General features: G+C 32.9%; 1 protein-coding gene across 2 annotated transcripts; it reads right to left on the reverse strand.

Moving 5' to 3' along the window:
- Nucleotides 1-7,380: 7,380 nt before the first annotated feature.
- On the reverse strand, nt 7,381-15,497 carry LOC100266725 (urease accessory protein F). Of its 2 annotated transcripts, XR_786061.3 has the most exons (3): nt 15,305-15,497; nt 12,522-13,471; nt 7,381-7,632 (listed from the first exon to the last, which is right to left on the reverse strand). XR_786061.3 is itself a non-coding variant. In XM_002265771.5 (2 exons), the coding sequence occupies exon 2, from the start codon at nt 13,453-13,455 to the stop codon at nt 12,724-12,726; it is 732 nt and encodes a 243-aa protein (XP_002265807.1). In that variant the 5' UTR covers nt 13,456-13,471; nt 15,305-15,496; the 3' UTR covers nt 12,412-12,723. The 2 variants fall into 2 exon arrangements, 1 of the variants encoding a protein (XP_002265807.1); XM_002265771.5 differs by lacking the exon at nt 7,381-7,632 and having other exon boundaries at nt 12,412-13,471; nt 15,305-15,496.
- Between the last annotated feature and the right edge of the window lie 6,963 nt (nt 15,498-22,460).

Genomic DNA, 22,460 nt, shown 5'->3' on the forward strand with positions numbered 1-22,460 from the left:
TCAAGAGAGCTTTGCAAGAACACAACTTGATGGAAACGACACTTAAAAGTAATATACTTTGTAAAAAAAAATGTTAAACTAATAGGATTAAGACGAACACCAAATATAATTCAATATGGTACAAACAAGTATCAAGTTCATGTGTAAGAGAGAGAGAAAGAGAAAGAAAGAAGAAGAGAGAGATATTCTTACTAAAAATCCCTCGCGAGAGCTTTGCAAGAACACTGTTTGACGGAATCAACACTTAAAAGTAGTATACTTCGTAAAAAAATGCTAAACTAACAAGATTAAGACGAACACCAAATAAAATTCAGTATGGTACATATGAGAGCTTAAACCATCGGTATTTATACTAAACATTTTATTAGTTGTTGATATGTTTGTATTAAATTCTATTTAATGTTGATATAATCCACCGTCCATAAATGGAAAATAAAAAATATTATGGCATTTTCAAAGTTTGACCGCAATAAGACAATTGACTCTTTAAATGTATTAGACGACCAAATTTATCGCTAAAGGTCAAAAATCGAAACCCTTGTTATACTAGTTACCATTAATTACAATTTTTTCTTTTTTGCCAAATAGTATTTATTGTTGGTTCCTTTATAAAAAAACGACAAACCAAACAATTATTTAAAAACCTTTATAATATAAATTTCTCACATAAAATTAAAAATAAATTTAAATATAATGAATAAATTTATTAAAGAAATTAAAGACAATGAGCGAGAAGTACAAAATGTTTAATATCAGCATTGATTGTTCTTGATTATTCAACATTGCATAAACTCACAATTTCATGACATTAAACTTGATCCAGATATTTTAATAATGTCTAAACTATCTAGCTTCATTTGAAAAGGGATAAGTTACGGCCTCCATATCTTGTTAGAGGTGTGTTGAATTAGACATTAGTCAATAGAGGATAATAATCATTCTAACATTTTATAAATTGTTCGGCCTTGATTAATAGGGGATAAGTTATTAACCTTCTGTGTCGTAGTGGAGGTGTGTTTAAGTAGAACTTAACAAGTAGTTGTAATAATTAATGTAACTCTATTTGAACAATCTAGTCCTAGTTGATAGGGAATATGTTCTCAAACTCCAAACCTGTGTTATGGTGTATTAAATTAAACCCTACTAATTAGAGGCTATGCTACTAGCCCTTGAGAGTGTCAATGACTTATTCTTTAAATCAATTATACTCTTAGAACACACTATAGGTTAGTTGCCCTATCTAATCATAACTAATAAGAAATTAAGCTATTTGTCTTCCATGTTTAGGATTTAAATGATGTATATCTTTGCCCTTAGGGTAAATTGTGGAAATGATCGCCAAAGGTTAATTTGATTTATTTAAATTTTGTAACTATGCATGTCTTTAATTAGACACATGAATTGAAGTAGTTGATGAATGTTTTTGAAGCAAATCACTTTTATTTCTATAATTTGAAATATATGATAATATTCCATTTTTAGGTGTCACTCATCTATCATACCAAAATATTTATGAATTAATAAGCTATGAGTTCATCCTTATATTATCCATTTTTAGGTGTGATGGACTAGGTGAATATTGAGTATGCATGGAGTTGATTTATGTTTTAGTTTCAATATGTGAACTCTAATTTTCATAATCTTATTTAGCCTTGTATTTTTTATCTAAGCATGTTTGGTGGATTATAGTTGCTTGTGTTAATTTTTGCAAGCTTAAGATTGAAGTTCGAACCTTAGTCATGCCATGATTGGATCTTTGATTACTTTTGTCTCAAAAGTTATGAAATCCCCAAAATTATGCTAAGAACTTAGAAAATTAGAAGCAAGAGAATAGGACAAAGAGACTAAAAATTACTACCCAACCTGTCAAATAATTACCCTAGTTAATCAATTGGCCTAATAGAAATAACCACTACTAATTAGGCCTTTTTGCAAGGTTAATAAATTATCTTCTAGTAATTTGACTGTTTTATGTATTTTGACTCTCAGTATGATTTTTTTGTCTCTTATTGATATTTTCATAACTATATGGACTCTATGAGTAACTTTTGAACTCAATGGATCGATTTGATCATGTTATTAGAATATAAAATATGAATCGGCATTTAATTGAATTAAATAAGCAATGTGAATTATCTTTATTGTCAATTATATTATTTTGTCAAACATTTAACTTAAGTACTACTATCCAAGCCTAAAAATTACAAGGTGACCTAGCCTAAGTTTGACTTGAGTCTAAACTTCTTATCTTCCTCAATCTTCCTTCTCATCTTGCCTCCTAAGGTCAAGCTTATTTATACAAGCCAATGTTTTTTTCTTCTTTTTTTCCCAATCGAACCAAAAGCCAACATTGAAAACCTTAGCTTAGATCAGCAAAAAAGCCTATTGAGATTACCCAAAGGCTATTAGAATTTAAATGTAATCTAATTATTATATAAATATGTTCTCAAGCACTATAACTAAGAATTTGTTTTCCTATATTTTATTAGGTTCCACTTGTATCTTGGAAAGCTTAAGGAATGTTAAGGATAATGATAAGAGAAAGTTATCATGGTAAGTTGCAATTACAAAAATTTGGAAGTTATGAGATTTTGATTGGATGATGTTTTGGTATTACATTTTCAAATCCTTTTATGGTATTACAGCTTCCTTGACTCATATCAACATGTTTGCTTCCTCCACTGCTACTCAATTAGATACTTAAGGAACTCCCTTTTCAAATAGCTTTAATTATACCTTAGACCAATCCAACTACTTGCTATGGAAATCACAAGTCCTTCCCTTGATTAAAGGACTTTTAGTTGAAGGCCATATCATAGGAACATGTTTATGTCCATTAAAGTATATCAAAAGCAGCACCAAAAACACCACAATAGCCTCATTGATCCAAATTATTAATCTTGAGTATGTAGCTTAGCATAAGCAAGATCAATTCTTTCTAAGATGGCTTATTTCCCCACTCTTTAAAAAATTTATTACCCAAATCATAGGTCTACACACTTCCTATGATATATAGGTAGCTTTTGGAAATAGCACTCTTGTAAATCCAAAGCTTGAGTTATTTAGTTTCAATCACAATTGCAAACTACAAGAAAAGTTAGTTTGATAATGAATGAGTACTTATCCAATAAGACTAATATTATAGACAATCTTCTAGTAGTAGCAATACTAATGTTAGACATTAACTTCATTCTCCATCTAATAGTTAGGCTAAGACTCAAGTGTGATGCACTTGTGTCCATCAAGCCTAAGTCATTCACTTTGTAAGGCATCTCTATTGTTTTGTATAGCCATGAGACTATACTTACTAACCAATTCGATATCCTCAAAACTAAATACCATAGGGTTGATATATTGGTTCATTTATATTCCTCGAGCAAAGGACAACCAAACAATTTCAATTGATTCAATGGTGGAAAAAATGGTGCTAAGAACAATAGGAATAACTAGGAAATAAGATGATGAGATGGAGACAAAAACTCATCTTCACAACCAAAGTGTCGAGTATATGGGAAACTTGGACATGATACTACTCAATGCTTTTATTTCTTTGACAAATCTTATCAAGGTAGAAGTTTAAGCTAAATGTTAGTCATGATTGTTTCACTGTACATAATACAACATAGTACATGAGCATAGATACAACAAACCATGTCATCACTAATCTTAATAATCTCAATATTTGATGTGAGTATGGTGACTTAGAAAAGCTAATAGCTAGAAATGGAGGAAGTATATATTAGGATAGAGCCTTAAAAGCATAAAATGATGTAGTAATAAACAATTTCATTAATATCATATTATGATTTCAATTTCAATTTACTATTATATTTATGCATTATATTTGTATTGAGCATTCTTATGGTAATGTAGAGACTAGAAAAAACACCCCTAAGTACATTTTTACCCTTAGAAAAGGAGCATTCTCATGGTTTTTGAAAAAACAAGTTGCAACATTATAGACCATAGAAGCTAAATATATGATAGTGACTTGTACAACATTTCAGACAATTTGGCTTTAGAGGATGCCTAATGGGTTTAAGCATGAGCAAAAAGATCCTATAAAGATTTCGTGTGATTATAACTTTGCTATTGTATTGACAAAAAATATAATGTTTTATGGTAAAGACAAATATATAAATACCAAGTTTCATTCTATTAAGAAACTCGGGGAAAATTGTGAAATTCGTCTTGAGTTTTTAGATGTGAGAGGTATATACTTTTACAAAATTATTAAAGATTGATGTGTTTGAGAAGTTGAAGATGATACTTGGTGTAATTAATGTTAAAACTTAGCTTACGGAAAACCGTTGAAAATATTAATCTAACTTAAGTCATATTATAAGAATTTAGGAATATAAAAAAGCTATAATTACTATTTATTTTATAAATCATAATTTAATTATAAATTAGAGTTATAGTTATGGTCATTATTATCAATTCCCAAAAGTGTCTAGTGTTGGTTCCAATAATTCTCCCATAAAACAATAAGCTTAAACTTAATAAATTCTCTTGCAAATATTTTTTAAAATTATTTATTTTCTTTTGTTATTCATATAAAGAATGAAGAATTTGAAAATATATAATTTTTTAAATAATTTTTATCATATTTGATTCTGGGTAGAAAATCAAATAAGAGAATAGGTAGATTTTCAAAAGAGTCTAATCTTCACAAATTCTAAGGTTATGTTTGACTATTGGAAAGTACCAAGGAAAAAAACTATTAAGAAAAATGATTTTCTCATGTTTGGTTTCAACATGAAAAATATGTAAGAAAATAAAATATAATTAAAATTAATTAAATATTTATACATTTTTAAATTATTTAATCTTTATATAAAAAAAGAAAAATAAGTAAAATGTGTTTGAAATAACATATAAAATAATTTATTGAATTTAAATCTATTTTTTATTTTCCTTCGCTTTTTTTTCTTTCACTTTTCCTTTTTATTTTTTATTTCTCGCACTTTTCTTCACATTTTCCAAAAACCAAACATAGCTTAAATGTTCTATGAATGATTCACCCATTTCCAATTAACATTATTAGACCACTTTGATTTTAACACTCTCTTGCAGTCAAATCCTGCAATGTGAATTAATACGAGTGAATCTTTTGTAGCTTAGACCTAATCACCTTCAATATAAAAGCCTGTCAACTTCCAATTCTTTAGAATTGGGTAAGCTTCTACTTTCAGAAGAAAAGAAGTAAAAGTCTTCTTTAGAATATCCAAGTAAAGAATACTATTCTTTTTTCTTTTTGAAAATAATATTTTAAAAATGATTTGATAAAAGACATAATAATTGAAGGGACCACCCCCAAACGCACACGTGGCAGCCTCATAGAGCACTCCTCCATTGGACACTTGGCACGTCAACTCTCTGTCCGCATTCCCTCAGGGGGGCATGCAACACCCTTAAACTCGTCATCCGGATGACCCCCACTCTCTTGTCCGGACGTCTTGTCCAAACCCAGTGCTAGTGTCTTAAACAAAAGTCTTGGCCGCAAAACGCGGGCCATCATTGTCTATACTACTAAAAGCATGCTCGACGAAACCCTCCTGAGTCACTTCAGGCAACCTGTCACAGCTTACACTCCGCCGCCTATAGAGCGAAAAGACAGGGATCACGGCAAGTCATCCCTCCCATAATTTATGACAGTCGCCTACAGGGCAATGATGGCTCTGCCACCACCTTAGCACCATCATGACAAGTCAAAAAGTCTTCCCACCATTAAGAGGGACAAAGCTCCTGACATTATAAAAGGTCCTTACACAGTGAAAGAAGATAAGTGTTCTTACCCAAAAGAGGAGGACCCAAGAGAGAATAGAAAAATGTTAAAGATAAAGGCTAACAAAACCATCGAATGGTGTGTACAGACCCCCTATCGGGACATCTTTTGCAGGTTGAATGAAGCGGGTACCATCTTCAGTTGAGGAGACGTGTCCATCTGGCAGCTGTAGTGGTGATACGAGACGTCAACAATAATGATATGGCCTTTTTTAAATTTTCCTTACAAAATCTACTTATCTAATGACATGTGAGGAAAAACCAAAAAGGATTTTCCAACACAAATAAATCACATCCAAAAAATATGGGACCTATGATTGAGAATTTTATCTAAACAATATAAATTATATTTTTTTAAATGATTTTATAAAAGATAAGAATAATGATGACATTTTTGTTAATTTTAATTAAATAAAAATCTATTTATCTAATGTCATTTCAGGAAAATAAAATTCCTCCGCAAATAAATCAATGGTTGAGGATTTTATCTAAACAACATTGCCATCAAAGGTTAGGATGCCTCATATTTCTTAGAGTGTGTTGGGCAGTATTTCTATTTAAAATATTTTAGTGAAAATATTTTTTTATAAGTGTTTTTAGAAAAATCATCTATCAAATGTTTCTCTAAAAATAAAATATTATAATTCAATATTATAAATGATTTTTTAAACTTTTATAAATATTTATTAAAATTTATCAAACGCATAGGGTTTATTTGGTAACTGTTTTTAAAAACAATTTTAAAAAATAGATTTTAAAAACCATCTAAAAAAAATTGTTCTCTAATGTTTTATAGAATAAAAGTTTGAACCTGAAATGTTTTCAACATGTTTTTAATATTTTTAAATATGATTTAAAAATAATCTTTATGTCTAATGTTTTATTTTAAACCATTTTACATGTTTATATAATTATTTTTTTAAATAGTCTTTAGAAAATTAGTGAAAACAATAGAAAATAACTAAAAAATATTCCCTTAAAAACACCTGTTTTTTGTTCTTAAAGATGTCAAATGAGTTTTTCTATTTTTTTATTTTGAAGGACAAAAAACTATTTTCAAAAATAATTACCGAACATGCCCCTAATTAATAAAAAAAGCACTTTTTAAAATAAAAATAATTCATAAAATCACTACCAAACAAACTTGTACTAAACCTTGGGATGCTTTATATCTCTTAATCATATACTATCTTACCTCAGGATGTCTAATATCTTTTAATAAACCTCAGGACGTTATCTTCCAAGTAACTTTATACTCAACCCCTGGAACTCTCCATGAAAACCAATGGAAACCAAACCTTACGATGCTGGCGCCAAAAGTAGCACCGACTAATACAGGGCATTCAACCAACCAACCATAGGATCGTGAGCATCCACCCAGCTGGGCAATGGGCTTAATTCTATGTGATCTATGACAACTCTCAAAAAAGGGTAGGAATTAGAATAAAGACAAAGATACAACTTAGTTGAATCCAAATATGTTTTCTATTTATGACTTTGTTATTTGCAAGCGCACTAGTTAAAAAGGGTCGCTCCATGTTCATTGAAATAATTCATTTCAATTGGAATTCAGATGGAGAGACGTATCTTAAATTTTCAATTGAAGATGCAGAACACTTGGGGCCATCTCATTCATACCACATTTCAACATCATGGCAAATACAAAAACCTACCACCGGTTCAAATACACAGGATGAAGCTCATTCGGCTTAAGAATCCAGAGCTGATCAACTTCTTCCATGAACAAAAAAAATATGCAGAAAAGAACCAAGCATGCTCTGGGCAAGTGCTGGCACCTCTAGAGAACATTCAGACACAAATCAATCCATCTTCTTCAAATGCATCCTGCACAAAATGAAACTACATTAGTATGGAATTTCGTGTTATCCCTAGAAGGATTCATGATTATTCTCAAGAAAATTGGTCAACATTCAATACAAAATATTGAGCAACCTTTTTCTAGTGGTACGCAAAATATGACTCCCATTGCTTCATGCCTACTCACTGAGGCAGAGACATCGTGAAAAACTCAAATAATGTATTGCATGAATACTGTAAGGTTGGGGGAAAAGATCAAGCTTTCCTGCTGGTAATTTTGGTGCTTAGACATCATAGAAAGTCGGACAGTTGGAGCACCTCATTTTAAGATCATATCAAATGGGACTTCAGAAAATCGGAGTACCCTGTGTAAGAAAAAACTATGTTGCTAAAGTAGGAAGAATAAGAGACAATTACTATTGCTTCTTTCTTTTAACTATACTAATCTATTGCTTGTCTCTTGCAACTAATCTTGTCATAACTACCTAGGGGGTGTTTGGTACGTCGGAACAGGGAATGGAAATAATATTTTGTTTCCTTTCCTATTTCTTAGTGGAATGGAATGAATTTGATGATTCCATTTCTAGCATTTGGGTGAACTTAGGAATGCAAGATTGGAATGATTATTTGTTTCCATTCCAATGTTTGATAATAATAGGAATGGAAATGAAAAAGAAATAAATTTACAATAATATCCTTACATATAATTTAAAATATTTTTTTATTTTTACTTTTATTTAAAAAAAAATAAAATTTGAGAGGTTTTTTGTTATTAAATAATAAGACTAAAATATATATATATATATATACTCAATAAATAAAAAATCGTATAACCCTAATGCACAAATATTCAATTATTATTTTTATTAAAAATTTGAATAATTTGTCAAGCTTAAGTAGTTATAAAATTATATTTTTCAAAAAAAAATTATTTATTATAAGCAAAATTTATCATTACAATACTCTTGCTTGGGAAATCTAGCAAAAATTAAATTAATCTATTTAACATAACCATATGTTCTGTTGACATTTTTGTATATGGTCAGAATCATGGTAGTCCTCACAATCATGGTAGGCATTACTTCTAAATTTATTGTTACTTGAATCATTAATCCCAAATTTTGGTCCGTTTATTCTGGCTACTGTTTCAATGTAGGCAAATATGCCTTAAACAACTAATAAATATTAAAAAGATTAAATATTCTATGTTTGACCTCACAATGATGGGTTTTTTAATCATTAAATTTATTGGTTGTTTAAATAATGTCCATAATTTGCCTTAATCAGATGCCCACAACAGAATGTCTGGGAAGATCAGTAGTGACAATGGTACAAAGCTCATCTTGACTTTTTCTTGAAGTTGCAGATTTTAATTTAACCCCACCTAAATATTTTATTACACTGTTGCTTGAATCTTTCTATGTGCCATCGGTCGGTCATTCTAGTAATCTAATTTATTGGATCTGGAAAGGTATGAAAATCATGTTTTATTGGCATTGGTGTTGTGATGTGATATGGCTTAGGTCGGGAGATTTGCATCATGCAAACCTCCTTGGGCTGTCTACATCAAACTTAAAGTTGGGCCGATATAGATCAATAGCAATTGGAATAAAAAAAATTAATCAATGTTGGTTTCTCGATGCTTAATGGTTTGTTTACTGTTAAATAGCAATGATATGAAGAGATTTTCACTGTGGCCCATGCTAAAGTTCCAAAATGAGCCGGAAACGCAGCAGATTTTCTGCGAGACGGCAGAATCCATAGCTTTAACTAGGAAAGGAAGACGCCGATAATAATAAACAAAGGGGAAAAAAAACCAAAAGTTTTGTTTTTGTTTGTTTTTTTCTTTTTATTTTTTTCCTAACCATTAAAAATTTTCAATATTGTAAACACGTGAAATCGAAAAATCTTTTTCCAACCATTTCAATTTTTCTCTCCAGTTTCCATTAATACAAGATAAAGAAACATCAAAGATTCCAAACATAAATTAATAAAAAAAAAAATTAATCGATTTATAGAGAAGAAGAAACACATATAAAGAAGTAGAAGAAGAAAGAGAAAATAAGGTAAACCTAATCGAAGATGTAGAAGGGAGTTTTCAGAACCTAGTTGCAGCAAACAATGACGAATCCTAGATCCAACAATCAAAATGAACATCCAAAACCCTATAAATTAGAAATTGATTTTTTTTTTTTTAAATATCGTGGAAGGTTTAATTGATTCAATTTGGAAGAATCACTTGTTGCAGAGAATTGGATGATGAGTGGGTCTCTAGCTTTGCAAAGAAGATAAGAAGTGGATGATGAATGGATCTCTACCTTTACAAAGAAGATAAACATCGGGTTTGAAGAACAAGATAAGAGGGTAAAATAGTAATTTAGGTTATTTTATATTATCAAATAGGTTTAATGAATCAGAATACCACCTACTTTTAATGAATGCAAATCCGACTCATAAGTTGGATTTGATTTCTGCCGGAATAATTTTTTATTTCATTTCTGCCTTTTTAACATTTATCCAAACATAGGAATAAGGGAGAAAAGGAATGAGATGTCTATTCCCACTCCCTATTCCCGTGTACCAAACACCCCCTTTAACTATACTAATCTATTGCTTGTCTCTTGCAACTAATCTTGTCAAAACTACCTAATGTAATCAGACACAATTACAAATAAACACCTTCCTTTGTACTTGTTCAATTGCATCATATTCTTCTGAAAAACTTCTTCTGCCAGCATACAGCATCAGAGCCCTTTTGACCAATGTCCTGACAAAGGAAACAGCTCCCTCCCCTCCCACAACCTGGGTACTTCTTTCCTACTTAATTGAGCAAAGAGTCTCCCCCTAAATTGGTAGGAATATGGCCCCTTCTCAAATCACATAGTGTGGGTTTAGCTCAGCTTATTTGGTTGCATTCCCTTCCACAAAACTGAGGTAAATGGCCTCCACGTCAAATTCTCCAGGCAAAATTCCCTTTCATCTAATTGGAAATGCAGGAAGGTGTGCTTCTTGGTTTGCTCCAATTCAAGGCCCTACTCAAATTCCATAAGGGCATACAACCTTGGTGCGACAATGCCTAATTAAGTTGACAGCAAGGCCTGAGGCATCCAACATGGACAAGGTTGCAACTTGGTGGAGTGGATCCTCCCACCATAGGGTAATTAGGAACTGTTGAGAAACTTGGTCTGGTGGATAGAGCTGGGCACTCATGCGAAATGAAGGGAATCTGCAAATTGAGAGGGAACAGATCCTGCTAATATTTAAGGAACATGTGTCAGCATCCACATGTGATATTTCTCGTCAAAAGCCAACCTCCTGCCATGGTAGACCTTGATTCTCCAACTAACCATGTCTTGGAGACCTTCCACTGGTTGGCTTTATACCCATTGGCTAAGCAATCCCTTGAATTCCTATATAAGAAGCCAAAGGCCAAAGCAAGATAACAACTACATACCTTTCAAACTCCTGCCTCAGAATTCACTAAATTCCTAATTCCTCCCTTCAGAGTTTCAATGTTTTGGATCTACGACCTCAATCTCCAACTCCCTGTTACCTCATGCTACTAGATCTCCTCTCAAGCCCTGGATGATTCACAGGTGCATGGCCAACCTCCTCCAAATAAGAACCTCGTATAAACAATCTATCAACATGAAAGGTCCAATCCCCAACCTTCTGTTTTCTGTTGTTCTTTCTTTTCCCCCGTTTCCAGCAATCAGTCAATAAGGTTCTAGATTGGGATTTATTTCCATCCCTACGCTAATGGATTGATTGTTTAGAAAGGAATAAGAAAAGTAATTTCATTTTGAATTGTAAGTAGAATGGTCCACCAACACATTCTAGTATGATTTTTAAGCCACAACTTGTGTGGCTTTACAAATATGAAATTTTGTCTTAGTTTTACAACACCTCATACCTCTAATGTCGCCATCAATTAACACTAGTTCTAGCCATTTGGAAGCAAATTAAAAGCATGATACCTACATTAACGCTCATAGGTCTCAAAGGCCACATGTGAAGGCACTGACTAGTTTTTCTAAACGGAGAAAGACATTTCACTTTGTCCTTGAGGTAAGTAGCTCAACCTTTTTCTTATCTGAGCACCAAACTGAGTATACTTCCAGTAAGTTACTTGACTAAAAATTACACATGTGCCAGATAGAATATATGGAATCACTCATTTAATTGTTGATATTCAATAGGTAACAATATCTAATGATTGATAAAATTTTAAGTAATCAACTTGTTTCAATAGTGGATGAGCAAAATTCTTCCATAATATTTAATCATTAAAAAGGAATCTATACAGAAAGAGTAATATACAAATCCATACACACCCACATAGAAAAGGGACACATGGAGATGCAGACACTGGCCACACATACACACTTATCTACAGGTACATACATATACACATAGCAACAGAAAATAATGTCTACAAATAATAACCATTGGTCACTAAAATTTTCAACAGATTAAATTAGAACTTTTTGTGCTATTTCACCAATCTAAATTTGCCGGCCCCATGGCTTATTCTTTTCATCTCTTTTCTGTTTGAGTGATGGATTTGCAGTAGCATCTCATTTATTACATGAAGTTATATACTTCTGAAAAATTCTTTTCTGATGAAAGAATAAGTAAAAAAAATTTAACATTTTAATAGCTGTATTAACAAATAAAACCTGCATCTCAAACAATTATTAATTATTAGACCGTAAATGATATCTGGACATAACATGGTAAGAAACTGTTGGATCTCCATCTTTTTGTTAACAAAAAAAATACAGCATTCAACAAAGCAGACAACAATTTCCCCTTTTCAATCCACTGATAAATAAATCCAACTTATATATATACATATATATATATCTGACAAAATAATTATTTAAAACACCACTATCAGTATGGAAATCACTTACCTGCAAATAGAGGATGAAAACACATGCTTCAAGCATAATGCCACTCTTTATGGTCATCAGCTCCTCAAGCTGGAAAATGAAACAAAAAAATTTGTTTTTGATTGACAACCACAATGCCATTCACTCAGAGCTTCAAAAACAATCAACTAGCTTCTGGCCTAGGAAGACTTCAGCATCAGCATAGAAGAACAAAGATTGACATTCAAGAGCAGAACAGCCTAGAAAACAAGTAAGCATGGCAACCTTGTACTGTGTCAAGCAAAGGAGCTGTTTGGCATGCTTCCTCAAATTTACGGTTCATCCATTTCTTTGACATTTCTTCAGCAGCAATAGCAATATCATGCTGTAATTTAGCTGCACCAAGGGGTCCAATTAAGTTCAGCCTTGTTGCAGCAGAAATAACATCTCTCATCGTTATAAACATATAAGCCCTCTGAGAGATTCCAACATCCAAGCCAAGAAGTCCACATACAAGCCCAAAAATAGGAGCATGATGGAAAGCAACAGTCCCAGAGCCCAGAGAGTTACTTCTCATCATTTTAAGAGATGGCACTTCTGAAAACACAGTTGCAGCTACCCTCATAAGTGCTGATCCTTGAGCAATTGAGGCCTTTCGACCCACTTCATTTGTAAGTGTTGCATCCAACATTCTGTCAAGTTTATGCCATGTTTCTAAGTTTGGAGACATGTTTGCTGAATACACAAATGGAAGTAATAAGCTCCCCGTGTTCTCCAACACATGAAGTACATAAGTTTGAAGATCTTCAGGCCCAGAGATCATGTGGGCCTGAAATGCTGCCTCAAGACCACAAGAATGGGCAAAGCCACCAGTAGGGAGAATGGAATCAAGCAGTTGCCACTGGCTCCACTGCAGTAGAGCGTTTGTAGAAGCAGGCCCATGGCTCCCTTTGTCTATCTCCATAGGAACCTCCATAAAAAATGCAAGTACTCTAGCATGGACAAAGAATAGGGAAATGCATATATTTTGAAGAGTAAGAAATCATGGTAACAAAATGGGACAAGAGATCAGACATAGTGGAGAAAATTTAGTATCAGATTGCAGCAAACTTTGACCCAACATCATATACCATGGTAACAAAATATTTTGAACAGTGAGAAACCAAGGTAGCAAAATGGGGCAACAAATCAGACTGAGTGATGAACATTCTAGCATCAAATTGCAGCAAACTTTGACCCTATAACATATACCATTTTCCTCTGGCAATTTTCCAAATATCTGTATGTGCAGAACATCACTAAACATAACATATAATAATAATTTTAGCACAAAACTCAAAACAAGCCCCTTGTAGATCACTAGAGTCCTGGTCTCACGGCCAGGAGTTTATATTAATGCTCTTTTACACAACCAGAAAACAAAAACAAAAACCCATCAATGCTGCAAGGGAGGTACCATTCGTCCATGCACCATGCATGGAACATGATTAAGTCCGAATTGCAGAATTGTAAACAAGATGTCATGTTGGCCCTCTCTGTAACGTGAGGCAAAATGACATTCACAAAATATACTAATTGTGGCCTTTGAGCAATACCAAATTATTCCACTTTCATGGGCAGATGCTTAAAATGCTCATTCAGGAGGCTTCTAGACTTCCCTAGAATGGCAACTTGCCACCCCAATTCCTTAAACAATGCAATGTAAAGGAAAAGGAAGGCCATTGAAGAGCAGCCACACACCAAAGAAACAAAAAAAAAATTGACAATGGAAAAGAAAAGAAAAGTTGGAACATACAATAGGCAGCATGTTTGGACATGACATGGCTTGAAGCTAGATGTGGGCACATCAAGCTTCCACAAGCCATATAGTGTTCTACAAAATAGTACCAGCAGTGCAACCAATGGATCCATGGACATCGTCCAGCAAATATCTGATTCCAATTGGTAGAGTTATGGTGGAACTTTGAAACAATTAATACACGTATATCCAATTCACATTCCAAATATGATTCCATTTTAGTATGAATATGATCATGTCTAGCAAGCAAACAACCCAGTTTCCAGCTTAAAAGGACTTTAGGCCATGTTTGGTTCCCGGAAAATATCAGGAAAAATCCGAGGGAAAGAAAATGAGGAAGAAAAATAGAAGGAAAGGAAAAGTGAAAAAATAAATAATAAATAATAAATTTAAAACTAATAAATTATTTTTATAGGCTACTTTAAACTCATTTCACTTATTCCCCTTATTTAAAATCTTTTATGTAAAAATCAAATAATTTAAAATTACATAAGTTTCTAACTAATTTAGATTATATTTGATTTTCTTTGTATTTTCTAAAACCCCCTTATTTTAAACCTCCTATGTAAAAATTAAATGATTTGAAACATAAGTTTCTAACTAAATTTGATAATACTTTATTTTCTTTGTATTTTCTAAAACCAAAAGAAATTATTTTCTGTATCAGATTATTTTTCTTTTCTCAGTACTTTCCGGAAATCAAACTAGCCTTACATAACTAAGAGTTTTTCATACTCCAGAGGATCAAAAAGGGGAAAAAAAATAAATCTCCCAAGCCTTTGTCATATACCCCCTAACAACCCAAAAACCCCTTACTCTCCTCACTGAAACAAGCACCCATCAAAGGGAAATTCACAGGGACATGAAGACACCCAACATTAAATTATACCCCCAAATACCACCCATAAAAAATTCAATTCAAAAAGTGCATTCAATTTGGCACAACACACAACCGAACTCCCATATTCCAACAAGTTAAAATCAACTAGAAAGCACGAGATAGAAATTGTGGAGGATGAATTCTCACCTCAAGCCCCTCCGCAGAGTGAAAAGTTCAGATCAGTCGCTGCACAATCTGCCGATCAGGGAGGTTTGTTGTACCGGAGAAATTCAAACGAGGAAATGTCCTTGATATTGAAAAAAGCCCTATGAAAAAAAATTTATAAGATAAAAAAGCAATTAAAAACATTTTAAAGCCGCCTTTCACATCTCTTTTTTCAAAAATAGTTTTTTTCAAACAGTTTTTCAAATTTATTAATTAAAATTTTGTTTCGAAACCTTTCTCCTATTTTTAATATATTTTAAAAATAATTTTTATATCCAATATTTTATTTTTACTCCTTTTACATAGTTATAAAATTATTTTTTTAAACATTCTCATAAAATAAGTAAAACCAATATAAAATAATTAAAAAATATTTTATAAAAACAAAAAATAGTTTTAAAATTTTTTATTTTTTATTTTAAAAAATTGTTCTACCAAACAAGCCATAATTCGCGGTTATAACAACTCTTAACTTTAAACTTATTATTAATTTGATTTTATTATGTCATTATTTTTATTTTTTGAAAAAATAATTGTTGTCTCTAATACATTATTATACTAAGTTAATGTTCAATTTTAATAGAATTAAATATGTCATTATATTAATTTAAAATAACTGTATTGTAATGACACTATTGCTAATTTTCATTCATAAACAAATTTTTCATTTTCAAAAATGAAATTTCTTAATTAAATATGCCTCTAAATTGTAGTAAATATTAAGACTATGTTTGGTTTATTAAAATTTGAGAGAAAATGTAGACGAAATAAAATAAAGAAGAAAAATGGAGTGAAAAAAAAAAGGAAAATAAAAATAAATTTAAAATTAATAAATTATTTTTAATAGTTATTTCAAACTAATTTCACATGTTTCAACTTATTGGTAAAAAGATTAAATAATTTCAAAATATATAAATTTTTAATTAATTTTCATTATATTTGTGGACCCCGCATTTCTACACTCATGTGTTTCCCACTCAAATGGCACGACTCGCTTTTTATTTTGAAAAATGATTTATAAAAAAAAATTGGAGTCGTCATTTATTTTTGTTTTATTTTTAAAGGGAAAAATAAAATAAAAAAGAAAAACCTTAAATATGACTCGTAAATGAAAAACGGGTCTGTAAAAAACCAAATTTGGGTCTGGGGGTCAAGTCACTTATTGGAAAGGTACGAGAAAAACCGTAACACTCATTTAAGCCCCTAAAATGGGTCTCTACTAATAAAGTGAAGCAAACATGGTAATTAACTAGGAGATCAATAGATACCAAAATGATCATGGATCAAAAGCAAGTCATAATAACGAATAAATAAATAAAATGAGAGTGATAACGTACCTTGGCAGCAGGTAATAAAGTGTTATCATAAAATACAGTTAATTCAAGTATAAAATTATTACATGCATATCCAAAAGCAAGATCAAGCAATATTCATTAAGTATAGCAGTTGACAATCAGAAGAGAAAACTCATATATAGGGCCTCCACCAAAGCTCAATTAAATTTGCATGAATTAATCCCACAAATTCCATTGTTTTGGAATTATGAAAATTGTCTTCATGCTTATTAAAAATCAAGTAAAGAAAAAAATTATTTTAAAATTAAAGAAATTTTGTGAAAGTGTTTAAATTGGAGGGAAAGTAGCAAGTGTATTTACAAACGGGATTTTTAGTGACTTAAGACCTTAATGAAAGAGAAAAAAAATGGTAGAATAAAAAAAAATATTGAAAAATGAAGTGGAATTAAAATTATTTGAAATAAAACTAGAGTTTTAAAAATTATTTGAAAATTGAAATCTCAAAAATTAAATTTAAAAATTGGAATTTTGAAAAATTATATGAAAATGAGAGTTTTAAAAATCAAAATTGAGAATATGAATTTTGGAAAATTATTTGAAAATGTAAGTTGTGAAAATTGAATTTGAAAATTGGAATTCTGGAAAATTATTTGAAAATGGAAGTTTGGAAAATTGGAATTTTGAAGAATTGTTTGAGAATTGGATTTCTTAAAAAATAAATTTGAAAATTGAGGTCTTGAAAAATAAATTTGAGAATAGGAATTTTGGAAAAATTATTTGAGAATGGGATTTTGAAAATTCGAATTTTGAAGAATTATTTGAAGATGGAATTTTTTAAAATTAAATTTGAAGATTGAAATTTTGGGAAATTAAACTTTGATAAAAAAAAATTAATGTAGAATTAAAATGGAAATGTGAGCTGCATGAGCATGAAAGAGGGTTAAAAGAAGCTTAAGTGGAGGAAATTGTGAGAGAGAGAAAAAAAAATAAAGAATGGGCTTGATGGTGGAATGAGTAGAGGTTATTAAACTCATTGTCTTCTTCATGGCCTAGTTTCCCATAATTCTTACAAATTAGAAGGTTTTGGCTGAATCAAATTGAAGTTCCTTATCTCCATTTTTTAGTGGGTTGCTGGTATGCCCAAGAAAATCATGTCTACCTCAAGTGCTTCCAACCAATCATTCGGATCATAAAACACATTTCCAAGAGCAAATATATTGTCTTTCGCCAAGCTTCCCAGAAAACGGCACAGAAGCTACCACTATCGCCAGGACCTCCTTTGCCAGCGGTTCCTTCTCCGGACTCCCACATGACTGTTCAAAGTCCGAAAGCAACCCATCCTCCGCCGCCGCACTCCGCCCACTATCGAGCATGCCCTTTGTGACTAAACAACCCGATCTCCTACAAAGAAAAAGAGAAGTCACAGTTGCAATGACAAAGCGCCCGCCATTCTTGCCCTCTACTTTGTACCTGTCTTTGGAGACCACCAATTCAATGAACTGAAAAAGATTTGTTGCATGAGGCAACATCAGATTGCATATCCTGAACCTAAAAGAGGATGGTGAGGCGAGCAAAATGAGCCATGCAGGTCTTACTAAAAGCATCGACGATGTTGCCGACCAGAAACTGGTGTATCGTCCCGATTTGCGACTGCTATTATAGAAACTTCTGGGTAGCGAGGTGGAGACTTATTGATGAAGGTGGTGGCGTAGGAACAGTAGTGGCTCTACCAAATACCTCGGCAGAGATCTTCTTATTCCTCCACAAAAATACATCAACGTGTTTTCCTCTGCCGAGAACTGTGTATCACCATCTGAATGTCATTTCTGACCCACGGGTCACTTAGATGGATGCACAAAACATCATTCAAAAGTTCACCTCTTAATGTGCACCATAGATAGACACCAGAAACAGAGGAAGACAACAACAAGGAAATAACCATAGAAACAGAGCTTAAAAGAAACAAACAACTAAGCCATCGAATGAGGCTTATTAATGAGCTTAAGAGCTCGTGTATGGAAATGACAAAGTGGGTTCAAAATACGAATGTAAATAATATCCTCAAATGTCGCACAGTGAGTATAAAACAGAGCTGAAGAAGACAAAACATAACCTAAAATGTGGAAGCATGAAAAACAATCTCAGACTCAAGAAAACATGACAGTTTCTAATACACACTCAATCGGCAAAATGAAACATAGAAACCAACATGAAACAGTGTTTAAGAGTGTGAAAATAGTTAGGAAAACATGAAGCTTGCAGTGATCAACCTGGACCAACTCCCCCTTTACTTCTTTCTTAGTTCTTCCAGCCCGTCTTACTTCCTCAAGTTGTCTTCTTCATGCTCTGTTTTTCTCTTTCAGCTTCTTTCTATGCAAAACCTCATTTCTCCCCCAGCTAGTTCCCTCCTCTCCAAGCTCTCTTTCTCTCTTTGGTTCTTCACAGGCCCCTCACTGGTAATCTCCCTCAAACCACCCCCATTGCAACCTCCTCTCCACGTAACCAACACACTCCCCTTGTCTGTAACCAACACAAAACGCTCCTCTCTCTCCTCAACGGCTTCAGAATATATCCCACAAACACGTGTCCTTCACCTATTGCCCCTCAGCCAAACCACCCATTTCCTTAACAAGCAAGATGCCATTATATAATGACCAAACTTGAGGCAACATGTGGCCCTCTAAAAACTTGCCATTTGGCAAAATGATACTCGCACAAATACATCCCAAAATGAGGGTCTACAATATTTTATTTTTTGATAATCAAATATGAAAAAATTATTTTCTTAGGTGGTGTTGATTTTTTTGGTTAAATAGAAAAAATCAAAATATTTTATTTTTTTATTCAACTTAATAACAAATTCACTTTAATTACATTTAATGATATTAATAAGTTACTTTTAACTTATTAGAAAAAGTCAAAATTATATTGGTTAGTATTAATAAGTTATTTTTAATTGAATAAAAAAAATAAAATATTTAACTTTTTCTATTTAATAAAAAAAAATACCGCCTAGTACTAAGCACTTTTGGATAACCAACAGTAACATAAGAGTTGAAGGAAGGAATATTTCATTCCCTTCTTCGTAAATAACACGAACATGTCATTAATTTATTAATTCAAATATACTTTCCCTGTTTTCTGGATTATTTGGGTTGATCGACTGGGTAGTCAGGTCAGGCTGAGTAAAACCTAGACTTTTGGGCCAAAATGGGCCTGTGGTGGAACTTAATATTGAAAGTGGGCTCATTTCCAAACTAATGTTCAAAATGACCCCTTGAATCCACATCAGCATAGAAATCAATTTTTTATACTGTTTTTACTTTACCATTTCCATCCTGGTGCTGCTGTTCTCTTTTCCCATCTGTGTGTGATTTTTTCATTCTAAACCCTAGCCCTCCCCCCAACCGACATATTGCTAGTCCCTTAGTAATGAAGGAGAGAAAAATAAAAATAAACAATACTATAATTTACAACATCATGCTGATCAAAAAATAATTTTCAAGTGGCATGATGATCTAACTCTCACATGGAACATTATAGAAATAAAACTCAAACTTCAACAAGAGTTATCAAATAACTTGTCTAATCACAATTCATAAAGAGAAGACATTATGCAAATTTAAGCTTTAAAAGAGTTTCCACTCCCAAAGGGTCAAACCTTACTCTTCCACAAAAATCTAAGTGTTACTTATTAGTTTCCGAATATAGTATGTTGAACTAATCTCTCCCCCAAACCTAGTTCTTTTTCAAAGCTTAGCAAACTAATCAACCTCCAATAGGCTAAGAACGCACCTCTTTTCTCACAAATTTTTTTTCATTGTAGGAGTATAAGGCTAAAGGTATTCTTTTCTAACTTGTCCATGTAACAGGGGTCCATCGATGACTCCCAACCAATTAAGGTTTAGGGCATCAAGCTTTAAGAATCTTTCAACCACTAACTCCTCGGATTTTACCCCGGACTTTTGAGAATGAATTTTAATACCTAAGCACCTACAGTATGTTAAACTCCACATATTCACCCTTGTAACGAGCATTGAGGTCGGTGACTCCCAACCAATGAAGGCTTAGGGCACCAGGTTTTAAAGATTTTCACCATATACCCCTCAGACCTTGCTCGGGTTTAAAGGCAAGCAAACATTTTCTTTCTTTCTTTCTTTATTCTTTTTTTTTTTTCAAAGGTTCATTGGCCTTTTATAAGGTGTCCCAACACTATTAAATGAGGTCAAAGGTACCAAGTCTAAAATTTTCCTAAGTCAAACGGGAAATAGTTTTTCATCTTATAATGGGAACCTATTGTGCACAGTGTGTAAATAGCTTAAAGTGGAAGAACTAAGGTTGAATTCAATAAAAGTTTCAACAATTCATCAACTTTAGTAAGCATAATACAAACTCTAAGTCAAGTAAAAAGACAAAAATTCAATTTCTCCCATTTCATTTTGAAAATTTTTCCTTAATAACCATGGAGAGTAGAATAAAAACTTTAAATTTTTTTTTTTAAAATTAAGCAAAAACAACTAAATTACCAAAATAACTTAGCATTAATAACAATACTTACTTCCTCAACTCTCCCTCCAACCAAGCTAAACATTGTCCTCAATGTGACAAAAGCGATTGAAAAATAGGGAGGAAGTGGTACCTCCTGAGTGACATGGAGTCTGAGTCATATAGGAGAAACCTCATGTTTCAAAAAAAAAACAAAAGAGTTAGTGAGTAGAGGAAATAGAAAAATGTCAAGTTTAAAAAAAAATGATGTCTATATATGATGCATCATCAGTAATACATCCAATCCCAGAATATAACACATCAAAATATGGAATTATTTATACTAATATAATATGCAAATACAAACAAAAATAAAGAGATGATCAAGTAATGGTAGGGTCATATGGAGCTGATGCATCTGTGGTGGCCTCTTGAATGGATTGGATCAGGACTTTGACCTCTGTTCTGGTAGTCTCCTTAGGTAGCATAGTGTCATAAGATGCTTCAAATGACCCTCCCCATGGCTTATATAGGAGGCGAGAAGCTTCTAGAGACCCTTGGAGACATCCACACTTAGCCACTAGTGGGAAGAGTGTGGAAGGTTCTAGAAATGCCTAGAGAAGTCCACACAACTCTACACTATGGTAGAAGGCATGAGAAGGGTCCAAAGCTTTCTAAAGAAATCTAGAAGTCTCTTGTATATAGGCTTGTACATAGAATAGTGTAGGACATTCTAGAATATTCATGAATTGTAAGGAACCCTCCAAGGTTCTAGAGAGTTCCATTGGTGCCTATAAATAGGTGAGGGCCTCATTTGGCCAAGGCACCAAACAAGTGAGCATCCAAGCACTTGTAAAGGCTTTCTTGAGTTAATAAGAGCTTCCATTCTTTAAGGAGTTGCCTACTAAGCTCTTAAGCTTTCGAGTCGCGAGTGTCTTAGCCGAGCAAGCTAAGCGTTGGGGATCAAGGCTGACTTAGCAAGATCAAGCGTCTTGACTTGCCTAAGTGCCGCACGAGCTTAGTGAACGACTAAGTCCGTGACAAGTGGTATCAGAGCGTGGCTACGAAGCGGGCATAAGGGAAGCATGTCGGGCTCTAACGTGGAGGAGACTAGCGAACAAACCCGTGGGAGGGAGGCCGAGCCTACTGCACGGGGCAGGGGCAGAGGTAAGAAGGATACATCTCGTGATGTTGTTGCCAACATGGAGGCAAGGTTAGCCAAGGTGGAGCTAGCCATGGCAGACACCCGGGAAGGGGTGGACTTGATCGAGCAAGGCATGGAGAAGGGCTTAGAGGATCTAAGGGAGTAGATCCAAGACCTTCGCGAGGGGATGCTAGTCTCGCAAGTTCAGCCGGTG

Source organism: Vitis vinifera, chromosome 6, assembly GCF_030704535.1.
Source record: "Vitis vinifera cultivar Pinot Noir 40024 chromosome 6, ASM3070453v1".
Lineage (NCBI taxonomy): Eukaryota > Viridiplantae > Streptophyta > Magnoliopsida > Vitales > Vitaceae > Vitis > Vitis vinifera.